Genomic DNA, 11,973 nt, shown 5'->3' with positions numbered 1-11,973 from the left:
AAACCGCCCCCCCAACTTTTATCAAAAGATTTAACACTCTTTTCCATGTAAAATACTATGTTTTGTGTTTCTTGAAAATCCACTGAGAATGACTTTGAATTCTTGTTTAACGAAGAAATTTACTACAAATTTAACTTTGAAAGTCATGAGGAGTATTTCAGAAAGTTTTTTCCCTGGGTAGACACCTTTCGTGGTTTAACACTGTAACAGGATGAAGTCCAGGCTCACAGTTTGGTTTAAAGCCCTTCTAGTCACTCCTATCTACCTGCCCAGGTGATGAACTGTGGTTCTACTTTTTAAACACATGAACTCATTCGTGTTTTCTTGCAAGCACTACATTCACCTTTCTTCCTTTTCATACTTTTGTTTCCTCGGCAACCTTCAACTTCCTCTAATAGCTCATTACTATTTGTTCCTCAAGCATCATTTCAGTTGCTTCTTGCCTCAAAGTTTCACCCTACTCAATTTTCCTCTCTATTCCAGTATTTCAGTGATCCCTAAAATCTCATTATACCCTAAGGCCTCCTGATTTCATGGACTATACCGTAAGATGTCCTTACTTTTGTCTCCCTTTCAGAATCAAAAGCTTCTTGAAAACAGGGACTATGCCTTAGTTTTGAAGTCCCCGTCCTTGTTGTTAGGTGCCATCAAGCTGACTTTAACTTACAAAGACCCTGTGAACAATAGATCTGAACTCTGCCGTATCCTGCACTGTCCTCAGTACCTCCCACATGCTCCACCCTATGATATAGTCTATAAGACTTTTTCCAAGGACTGATCCCTTTCGACCTGCCCAAGGTGAATAAGACAAAGTTCCACCATCTTTGCCTTTAATGAACACCTCTGTACTTCCTTAAGGACAGATCTGTTTGTTCTCTTGGCAGTCCAGGGCTAATCAGTACTCAACACAATTCACAGGTGTCAATTCTCTGTCATCAGTCACTGTCCAACTTTCAGAAGTACTGAAAGTAACCGAAGAGAGCTGGGCTTGGAGCAGGTGCACGTTAGTCTTTAACCCGACCTCCTTTCTCTTTATCACTTGGGAGAACTTATATCAGATTTTCCCAATGCAACAGAACTTTTAATTTATTGAGTGCTGATTTATGGGTATTGACTGTGGATCCAAGAAAATGAAATCATGAACACTTCAATATTTTCATCATACTTATCATGATGGTGCCTATTAGTTCAGTGGTGAGGATTTAGTTTTCTTGAAGCTGAAATGTGATCCATATTGAAAGCTATAGTGTTAGATCTTTTGCAGTAAGTGCTTCAATTGTCCTTCACTTTCTGCAAGCAAGGTTGTGTCATCTGTGTGACAGTCTTTCTCCAATCTTAATGCCATCTTCATCATATTGACCAGTATCCTGGATTATTTGCTCAGCCTACAGATAGAAGAGTTATGGAGAGAGGATACAACTCTAATGCAATCTTTCCGGATTTTTAAACCTTGCAGTGTTCTCTTAAAATGTCTGAACAACTGTTTGTCCATGTATAGGTTTTGCATGAGCAAAATTAAGTTTTCTAGAATTCAACCTGACGCTTAAATTTGTTCTTCCATTTTATCAGGTTGAGAAATGCTTCGCATGTTATTTTTTATTTTCTAACTCAAGGTCCTTCCACATTTCACTTTGCTTTGTATTCTTGGGATGTCCTTTGAAATTTTATGTTCAGCTCTCTTATTTTAGCATTTCTTCCTTTTGTTTTGGCCTTTCAATGTTCTAGTGCAAGTTTCAAAGTTTCTTCTGACCATTTTGGTCTTTTCTTTTTCCTGTTATTGTAATGACTGTTGGCTTTCTTCAAGGATGACAAATTCTTGATGTCATCCAACAAGTCATCTAGTCTTCACTCATTACAATTCAATCTGTTCTTCAGATGGTTTTTAAACCCAGTCAGAGTAGGTTATAATGTGGATCCTGTGGACTTGTTTTCATATTCTTTAGATTCAACTTGAACTTACACATGAGCAATTGATGGTCCCAATAAGCAGAAAGGACAGATACTCAATAAACATGCATGGCAGGTAGAAATATCTAGGTTCTTGCCAGATGGTCAGGGAAGTAGGGATTCTTTATTTTTTAAGTCTTTAATCTTACCAATGACCAAGGCTGGAGAGTCAGCTTTTCTCCCTCTTCCTTATTTAGATTTTTGACTGGTTTCTCTGCTGTTTAATTTCTGAACAATCTACATTTTACATTCCTATATGAATAAACATTAATTCTGCACATAGTAACAAGGATGAGAAGTCATGTGACTTGCTGAAGGTCAAGTTTACAAAGCAGAATGCAGGATAAACAAATTTTAACCATTTAAGCCGAAAGGGGTTTGGTAGGAAGAGTCTTATCACTGCTGTTCAGGTGTTATCAAGTCCATTCTGTTTCACAGTGACTCCAGGCAGAACAGAATTCCTGTCCAGGCCTATGCCATCCTCACAATTAAGGCTATGTCCCCTGATGCACCTCCTCTGTCATTACATCTCACTCAGAGTCTCCTCCTCTCAGTGACCTTGTTTATCAAGCCTGGCGTACTTCAGGAATTGGTCCCTCTTGCTAACATGTCCAAAGAATATGAGGTGGTCTTACATCCTTCCTTATAATAGGAGATCCTGACTGTACTTCTTACAAGACAGATCTGTTTCTTCTTTTTGGTAAATTCAATATTCTTTGGCAACATTATAACTCAAGTTCACCAAACCTTCTTTGTTTTTCCTTATTCACTGCCTAGATTTTACATGTATAAGAGGTGAGTGGAAATACCATTGCTTGGATCAGGTGCACTTGAGACTTCATCTGTTGTTATTAGTCTGCCTTCCAGTGACTACAATTCAGAGTAATCCTGTGAACACATATCTGAACCATACGTATTCGGTGTGATCCTTACGATCTCTGTCCTACAGTGAGCTATTTTGTAGTGGTAAGGAGTTGTGATTCCAAACCAAAGGTGTGTGGTTCAAATCCACCAACTTCTTCAAAGGACAAGGATGAGCAATCTCCTGTGCTATTTATAGCCTCTAAAGAACCACTGGAGGGTCAGCTGCGAGTCTGCTCTGATTCAATGGCACATAACTCTCATAGTGATCACCATTCAAATGACCAGTGCTATCAAGGCAATAAACAAGAGCTACTGCTTTATGTCTTTTATAAAACAGGTTTTTGTTTAAGTACTTTATCAACCTAATTGCAAAATGCAAGATAAGTAAATTTAAATTTATTATAATTTAAAAAGCCATTTACCAGGTCTCTATTTTTTATAGTTATCAATTTAATTTGCTAGAATCATTAGCAAGTATCTGAAGGTTATTCAAGTGATTATTAGGCTTTAAGTAACTATAATAAGCAAGTATTAATCATGAAGGATGGAAAAGTTATGACCATTATAAATTGTTTTGCCACTTCTGCTACTCAGTGCTGCTAACCTACAACATAAGTTGTACTCACCAAAACCATGTGGGCTATCAGGTTGCCCCCAAGAGCTCCAAAAGTGTAATACACAAGGGCCTGTGGAAGAACAAAAAAAGCTTGGCTCAACACAGGCACATATTTATCCAATTTAAATGACAGATTACAATAAAAATGTAATAGGGTTACCTTTGCCTGACTTGAATTAACACCGAGCCCAGAGGCATACAGAAAACCAAGAGCCTGAAACAAAATGATAAAAGTAAGACTTCTTTCTTTGGTGAAAGTCTAAGGCAGACTTAGATACATACAGATGCCAGGGAATCTGATTGTTAAAGATTAAATTCTGTGTGCCAAGTATATACAAGGGTGGAATTAAAGAGTATAAGAAATACATTCATTGTTTTGCAAATAACAAAATGAAAAAGAACTTCAAGTAAGTTGAAAAGTTTAACTTGGAGACTTAAAATATTATAAAAGCTTATTATAAAATATTCATTAGGAAAAAAATCACTTAAATATGAATTTTACTTTATCTTTCTGAATAACTACTATGAACCAAAAAAACCCCACAAACATCCTATCAACTTACAGAGTGGGGTACACTATGAAAAAGGTAAGAGGTTATCAAGCAACAGTATGCTAGGAATAAAGAGGCAGCAGGGGGTGAAGAGGAGGAGCTGGGAGGGAGAGGGAGGCCACTTTGTAATGTTTTTGTTAGGTGCTGTCGAATCAAATACAACTCTTAAGCCTATGAACAAGAGATGATCTGAACTGTCCTATGCTGTGCCATCCTCATAATTTTTGACATACTTGAGTCACTACAGCTGTTATCATGTCAATCCATCTAGATGAAGGTCTTCCTCTCTTTCGCCGACCTTCTACTTTTCCAAGCATGATGTCCCTCTCCAAGGAACAGCATCTCCTAACAACATGCTCCAAGTATGTGAAGTAGAGCTTTGTCTTCTTTGCCTTTGCTTACATCAGAGCCGTTTTCTTCACACACAATAATCCCTTTCCCCTGTGCTGAAGCATCCTTAATGAGAGTCAGAGTAAGTTACAGTGATAAAGGTAGAAGGGGAGGGACTGCTTGTGATTCACAGCAACCCTAGGTAAATCAGCTCTGAACCCTGCTCTATCCTGAGCCAACCTTACTGTCTCCTAGTTGAAAAACAGGTTTGGAAGCAGGAGGGGCATCCACTTCCTAAACCATATGGCTATGAAACACTATGAACTTGGAGAAATGACGATAGTAATAGAAAGACATTAGGTCTTTTGTTCATGGAGTCGCTATGAGTCGTGATTGACTCGACCGATATCAACAACAACAACAATACAGAATATGGTTGTGTTGTTATGTGCCATCAAGTTGCTTGCAACTCATAGTGACCCTATGTACAAGAGTCCTAAACCTTGCTCTATCCTGTGCCAACCTCACTGTCTCCAACACACCTACTCCCACTACCCCAATCACTGAATCGATCCATCTTCATTGAGGATCTTCCTCTCCTGCGCTGTCCCTCCACCCTTCCAAGCATGATGTCCCTCTCCAAGGACTGGTCCCTCCTTGCAACATGCCAAAGTATGTCAGATGAAGCTTCAGAATTCTTGACTCCAAGGCGCAGCCCAGTTGTTTGTTCTCCTAGCAGTCCATGGTATATTCAACACTCTTCTCCAGCACCACAGCTCAAAGGCATCAATTCTCTATCATCCCTAGTCACTGTCCAGCTTTCCGATGCATAGCATGCAATTGTGAAGACTATAGCCTGGATCTGGCCCACCTTAGTCTCTAGCCTAACATTGTTGCTCTTCAGTACTCTTGAGAGTTCCTTGACAGCACTTTCCCAATGCAATTCGACTCTTGATTTCCTGGCTGCTGGTACCAAGAGTGTTGACTGTGGAGCCAAGCAAACCAAAACTGTTCACTATCTCAATTCTTCACCATCTATACTGATGCTGCCAATTGGCCCATTGGTGAGAATCTTTGTTTTCTTGATGTTGAGCTTCAATCTGTACTAAAGGCTGCAGTCATTGACCTTCTGCAGCAAGCACTTCAGGTTCTCTTCAGTTTCAGCAAGCAGGGTTGTGTCATCTGCATAACGCAGGTTGTTGATGAATCTTCCAACAATCCTGATGCCACATCCTTCTCATACAGCTCAGCGTCCTGGATGATCTGTTCTGCATACAGATTGAAAAGGTATGGAGACAGAATACATCCCTGGTGGACCCCCTTTCCAATTTTGAACCATGTAGTGTCTCCTTGCTCTGTTCTGAGGACTGCCTCTTGGTCCAAGTATAGGTTTTGCATAAGCACAGTCAAATGTTCTGGGCTTCCCATTCTTCTCAGAGTCAGCCACAGCTTGTTGTGATGCACACAGTCAAAAGCCTTTGCACTGTCAGTGAAGCACAGATAGACATTCCTCTGGTTCTCTCTTTCTGCCAAGATCCATCTAACATCAGCTACTAGTATACTATAGTATACTATAATAGCTACTATTATCCCTAGTACCACGACCTCTTCTAAACCCAGCCTGCACTTCTGGCAGGTGCAATCAAGATGGATTGATAATAATGGGCAACTGGAACGCAAAAGCTGGGAAGAGGGAAGAAGGATCAGTAACTGGAAAACATGGACTCAGCAACAGAAATGAGGCTGGAGACAGAATGATAGAATTCTGCACATTCAATGATTTATTCATCACAAATACCTTTTACAAGAAACACAAACACAGGCTATATACTTGACTTTCACCTGATGGTATCGATAGGAATCAAATCAATTACATTTGTGGAAAGAATCACTGGAGAAGCTCAATATCAGCTGTGAAAACCAGATCAGGTGCTGATTGTGGGACAGACAGACCACCAACTACTCATATGCAAGTTCAAGCTGAAGTTGAAGAAAATTAAGTCAAATCCACAAACCTAAATTTGACCTTAAGTCTGTCCCACTCAAATTTCTTAACCATCTCAGGAACAGGTTTGAGGCTTTGAGCACCAATGAGCATAAACCAAATGAGCTGTGGGAGGATGTCAAGAATATCGTCCATGAAGAATGCAAAAGATCATCACAAAGGCTGAAGAGGAAGAAAAGACCAAGACGGACGTCAGATGAGACTCTGAATATTGCATTAGAGCACCAAGAAGCCAAAGCTAAAGGAAGAAATCAAAGAGCTGAACAGAAAATTTCAAAGGGCAGCTCGGGACGACAAAGCAAGATATTATAATGAAATGTGCAAAGAGGTGGAGCCAGAAAATCAAAAGGGCCAAATTCACTCGGCGTTTCTTAAGCTGAAAGAATTGGAAAAAAACCCCCCAAAAACTAAAACACAACAAACCCCCCAAAAAAGACCAAAAAACCCTCAAGCCACGAGTGGCAATACTTAAGGAAACTTTCGGTAGAGAGTTAAATAATCCAAGAAGCAATAAATGAAGATGGAAGGACTATAGAGTCATTGTACCAGAAGGAATTGGCTGATACAGAAGAAATTTCATGAAATAACGTATGAGGAAGAGCCTGTGGTGATGGAGGAGGAAGTTCAAGTTGCTCTGAAAGAATTGGCAAAAAACAAGGCTCCAAGATTTGATGGTATACCAATTGACATATTTCAACAAACAGACACTACCCAAGATGTGCTTACTAGGTTGTGTCAAGAAATCTGGGGGAGAGCCAGCTGGCCAATTGACTGAAAGAGATTGATACTTGTTCCCATTCCAAAGAAAGGTGACCTGAGTGCAGAAATTATCGAAGAGAATATGGTATTATATAATAACTGGAATGAAAACTATTTTCCAAAAAGAGCTAGTTATGAAACAGTTTACAGGGCACTTTTATTTATATAAAAATTCCCATGTGTATATAATGAGACAGGTTCAGAATGATATGAGCGAATGACCATTAACAACTGTGACACCTGAACTGTGGAAATGTGCTGTTGTTAACTTTCTTCTGCTGCTAACTTGCAGCTCTACTTTTCTACAGTATACATGTATTGCTTCTGGAATAAGATTCTTTTTTTAATCAAGCCATTAAGAGTAGTAAGTGCTGAAGCATTTGAACTTTGGTAAAAATGTAATGGCAAGTAATTTCAGATAGAAGATAGTTATCTACATATATGACAATTAATAGCCTGTAATAGAAAAAGTGTCACAAAGGGAACTGGGGGAGGGAGGGGAAAATGTGCATGAATGAATGAGGGAAAGTCAATCTCTTTGAAAACCTTCACTAAAAAGCAAAAGCAAAACAAAACACAAAAAACCCCAAACAAAAAATATAGACCATATTTAGAAAACTATCGACATAGTTTGGGGAAACCACAACTTATATGTGTTCACTGAGCTTAAATTTTCCTGTGTATTCCTATAGTGCTTGCAAGAGCAGTGCTGAAATGGTTTGAGGCTTTGCTCTACACCATCCATGGAGCAAGGTTATAGAAATTTCAGACAACTGGGGGGAAAAATTTTTCATTGACCAAACTGAAAGAATATTTAAAATAGATAAAAAAAGAAATCTACCCAAAACTTAATATTTAAGATATTTTTACCTTCCAGTTTTAACTGGAATGAAATAACAGAAGTGAGGGTGCAGACAGTAAACAGCCGAGAAAAGCAGGCGATGTGCGTGGAGAGTCTCCTTTGAAAGTGCACTTACGGTCTGGCCCTTGGGAGATCCCTCCTCAGTCAGTTTCTCAAACATCTCTTTAGCCGCCTGGATATTCTGTGTCAAGTAATCTCCAAACAACAGAGAATAGGACACTCTTTCCAGGGCCTTGGTATGGTTCATGCTGGCTGCCTTCTGCAGATACCGATAAGCTCTTCAAATGGAAATTGGAATTAAGACAAAATATTAGCATAGCCATCCTCAATAGCCCTTACAGTTTTTAAGATCAATTAGAACATAGCATAAATCATTCCTTAATCTACAGAATTCCTCTAAGATCTTAATTCTACTAACTGTAGAAAACATTTTGGCTACTGTATTTTTTATGCAAAGCACTGGTTTACTCTGTGATCCTGTTATCTTAGAATAATCTAAGGAATGAAAAAAAATTTCTTAAAAATTAACTAAAATTTCATTTGGAGAAGTATAAGCAATATGATAGTATCCATTAAAATTCTACATTAATTTTTTTCAAATTTTCCTGATAATATGAAAATTTAAAAAAACAGCTAAAATCAAACAAAATCTTAGCAAAGACAGTCACTTGTTTCACATTCTTCTCAAAGGACAATTCTTAAATTCTAGTCTTTGCCTTGAAGAAGAGAAGAAAACCAAAACACTCTGCTACATTTCCTTTTATTTCACTTTGAAATCTGAACAGTATGTTTATATATTCTTGGTTCTGATATACGATAATAACTGTAGCCAACTATTTATATTCTGCTGATTGTTCATTTTTGAGATGATTATTTACATTTTATCCCAAGAACCTAAATTTTTATGCAGGCAATGCCATTCAACTCCATATAAAATGTTCCTGTAACATAGCTTTTATCCCGGCTGTCTTCAACAGCACACTTTGAAAAACAATTAAATACTCAACAATTTACCTCAGTAACGGCCTATCTTGGGAGAATGGATTTAGCAATACCTACTCTCTTTTTTGACTTTTCCTATTGCTTCCATTGAGGATTTTCATCCCAGTCTGGTACATCATTTCTGCTTCCTGCATCTGGCGTCTTTTAGCAGCCTCCTCTTCAGCTAAGAGTAAAATATCCATGCATTGAAACAGACCTAACATTGCATAACCAAACATCAATACGTATGTTTTCCTTTTGGGTAGTTCATTTATTCCAACTTTAAAAAACGCGTGGCTAAAGTGTGGCTGCTAGGATTTATTTTTTGTCTAAATATACCAGTTTATGTCATTATTTTCTAGAAAAAGCAATGTTGTTGCTCTGTGCTCCCCAATCAACTAGGACTCACAGTAACGTGATGAACAACAGAACTGAACCTGATCCTATCCTGTGACACCGTCCCCATCTCTCAGAGACCGGAGTCCATTATTAGAGTCACTGTGTCAATCCAGTAACAAAATTATTTTTGGGGGGGCTACTTTTAGTCTTTCTAAAATCTTTTATATTACTCAACTCTAAAGTTTAGTGGGAGCTTATGATTATAAATATACCAAAGTTAGTTAAAAGCAGAAGGACATCGGAGAACCGTGGCCAACTTGTCCTAGTCATGTTGTATTCTTTATAAAGAGAAGGTAATAATGATTACTTATACAATAAAAATTAGGAAAATATATGGTTTTACATTAAATATACTGATTTAATCTAACATTCAAAGTACTATTCCATCAACTGTTATTGTTAGAAAACAAAATGTCTATGAATGATAGAATGAAAACCCAGGATGGTTTGTAGATTTTTCACTTAAATTTTTAAAAAAGAGAGCAAAGAAGAATAATACATAAACAGATTTAAAACATGCTATTTAGTATCAATAAGGGTATAAGGAAGAATTTCTTGTTACATTATAGTTGGAAAGTTTATCCTGTTATCTTACAGTTAGAAAATTTTTCCTATTATTATTTTACCCTTAAAAGGCTACGAAAACAGAGCATGCCTGTTAAGAAGTCAGCTCATTCAATACAGGTATTAATATTAAAATCAGATAAATATATCTGCTGTTACTTTACCATAGCATACTTCACTCAGGGATATATGATTAGGTATTATTGTTATGACAGGAGTCCAGAATGAAGGCTTCATGGAGAAGTGGACTTGGGGGGAGGGATTGCATAACAATGAAAGAATTTTTCTTTTACTTTTTAAAAAGAAGAGCAAACTGGTGGGCAGGGAGTAGAGTGCAAGAATGAATGAATGGAAATCCAAAGTCTCTGTAAACTTTTATTAAAATTAGTAATAATAAAAAAAGAAAAAGGTAAAAAAAGGTGTAATTTACACCATTTAAGTAAGATTAACTAGATGAATTGTTGCTCTAAATAGGAAATTATGCAATAAACATGCTAAGGCATAACTATTCTTTAACGAAATTAAAGGCTATTAGGAATGCATCATAATGCACTTTGTATTGATCATAAATTGACTTTAAATCCTCATCTTTTTGAGAAAAGGAAAAGTTGATGTACACTGTTACTATGTTCTTAGATTTAAAAAAATTCTTATTACAAAAAAAAATTTTTAATGTATTTTTCTTCTATTCACAGCTACATTAGTTTAACAGTCCGCTTGAAGGGTTTAGAACAACTTATACACATCAACAACAATTTTTTTAAATTTATTATTAATTTCAATGAAAATTTCCAGTGACTTTGGATTTCCATTCATTCACTGTTGCACTTTTCTACCCTCCCAACCCTCCCCCCAGTACACTACTCTCTTGGAAAAGTAAACTTCTTCCATTGTTTTACAATCCCTCCCCCAGTTTCACCCCACTATGCAGCCTTTGCTCTGGACTCCTGTCATGACAAAAATACCTAATCACATATCCCTTTTAAACAGTTTTCTCCCTCATCTGTTTCAATGCAGTATACATTATTGAACCCATCTTTCTCAGTCTCCCCTTAACCCCGAAGTCACTTCCATTTTACAACAGTGGCACCATGCAGTATTTGTCCTTTTGTGACTGAGATACTTCACTCAGCAAAATGTCCTCCAGGGTCACCCATTTTGAATAATATTGCATGAGTTGTTTTTCAACGTAGCATAGTACTGCATGGTATGAATATACCAGATCTTCTCTATCCATTCGTTTGTTGATGGGCACTTAGATTGTTTCCAGCTCCTTGCTAGTGTGAACAAAGCTGCAATAAACATGGGTGTGCATAACAAAATAATTTTGAAATAAGAAATGAAGAACTTGAGGAGTTGCCTGAGACCAGAGTGGAAATAAGCATCCTGCATGCGTCTTGAGTCTCTGGTCTCTACGTCTTTAACCATGCCATTAACACTGACCAGTTCTAATAGAAGTGGAAGGCGATGGCTAGAATGTGGCTTACTGAAGGGTTGTTAGATGCTGTTAAATTTGAGTATGACTCAGAGTGATCAACAGGTCTGAACCAGGTACTATCCTGTGCCACCCTCATCGGCTCTGATATATTCAAGCCCACTGCAGCAGTCACTGTGTCAATTCCACCTTTCCAAGCACAATGTCCTCTCCAAGCAGCAGCCCCTTTCAACAACATGCCAAGTATGTGAGGCGAAGCTTTGTCTTCTTTGCCGCCAAGGAGCACTCTGGCTGTTCTCTCCTGTTTGTTCTTTTGGTAGTCCGTGGGACATTCAGTACACTTCCCAAGGCATCAATTTTTCTTCTTTCATCCTTACTGTCCAGCTCTCAGATGCACCGTAAGTGACTGAAAAGCCCAGCGCCTGAATCAGGTGCACCCTGATGTTCAAACTGACACCGTTGCTCCTCAACAGTTTGGAGAAGTCCCTGACTGCAGACTCTCCCAATGTAGTATGTCTCCTGATCTCCTGACTACTGGTACCAAGTGTGTGGACTATGGATTCAAGTGAGAGGAACCTGTTGACAGTTTCAATCTTTTCTCCATATATCGTGATGTTGCCTATTAGTCCAGTGGTGAGAATGTTTGTTTTCTTGATGCTG

At 38.1% G+C, this 11,973-nt stretch overlaps 1 protein-coding gene across 1 annotated transcript in view; it reads right to left on the bottom strand.

The window, feature by feature from the left end:
• Positions 1-11,973, bottom strand: part of SEL1L (sel-1 suppressor of lin-12-like (C. elegans)) — a 56,183-nt gene that overhangs the window by 19,487 nt on the left and 24,723 nt on the right. The window contains exons 5-8 of the mRNA XM_006884766.1: positions 8,994-9,099; positions 8,050-8,212; positions 3,588-3,641; positions 3,438-3,497 (exon numbers count right to left, since the gene is read on the bottom strand). Of these exons, the coding sequence (XP_006884828.1) occupies positions 3,438-3,497; positions 3,588-3,641; positions 8,050-8,212; positions 8,994-9,099 (383 nt within the window). The remainder of the gene's footprint in view (positions 1-3,437; positions 3,498-3,587; positions 3,642-8,049; positions 8,213-8,993; positions 9,100-11,973) is intronic.

This window comes from Elephantulus edwardii, unplaced genomic scaffold, assembly GCF_000299155.1.
Source record: "Elephantulus edwardii isolate Elephantulus edwardi_28Jun2011 unplaced genomic scaffold, EleEdw1.0 scaffold00037, whole genome shotgun sequence".
In the NCBI taxonomy this organism is placed as follows: Eukaryota; Metazoa; Chordata; class Mammalia; order Macroscelidea; family Macroscelididae; genus Elephantulus; species Elephantulus edwardii.
The sequence above is the reverse complement of the archived record's forward strand: the minus strand, read 5'-3'. Positions and strand labels throughout refer to the sequence as shown.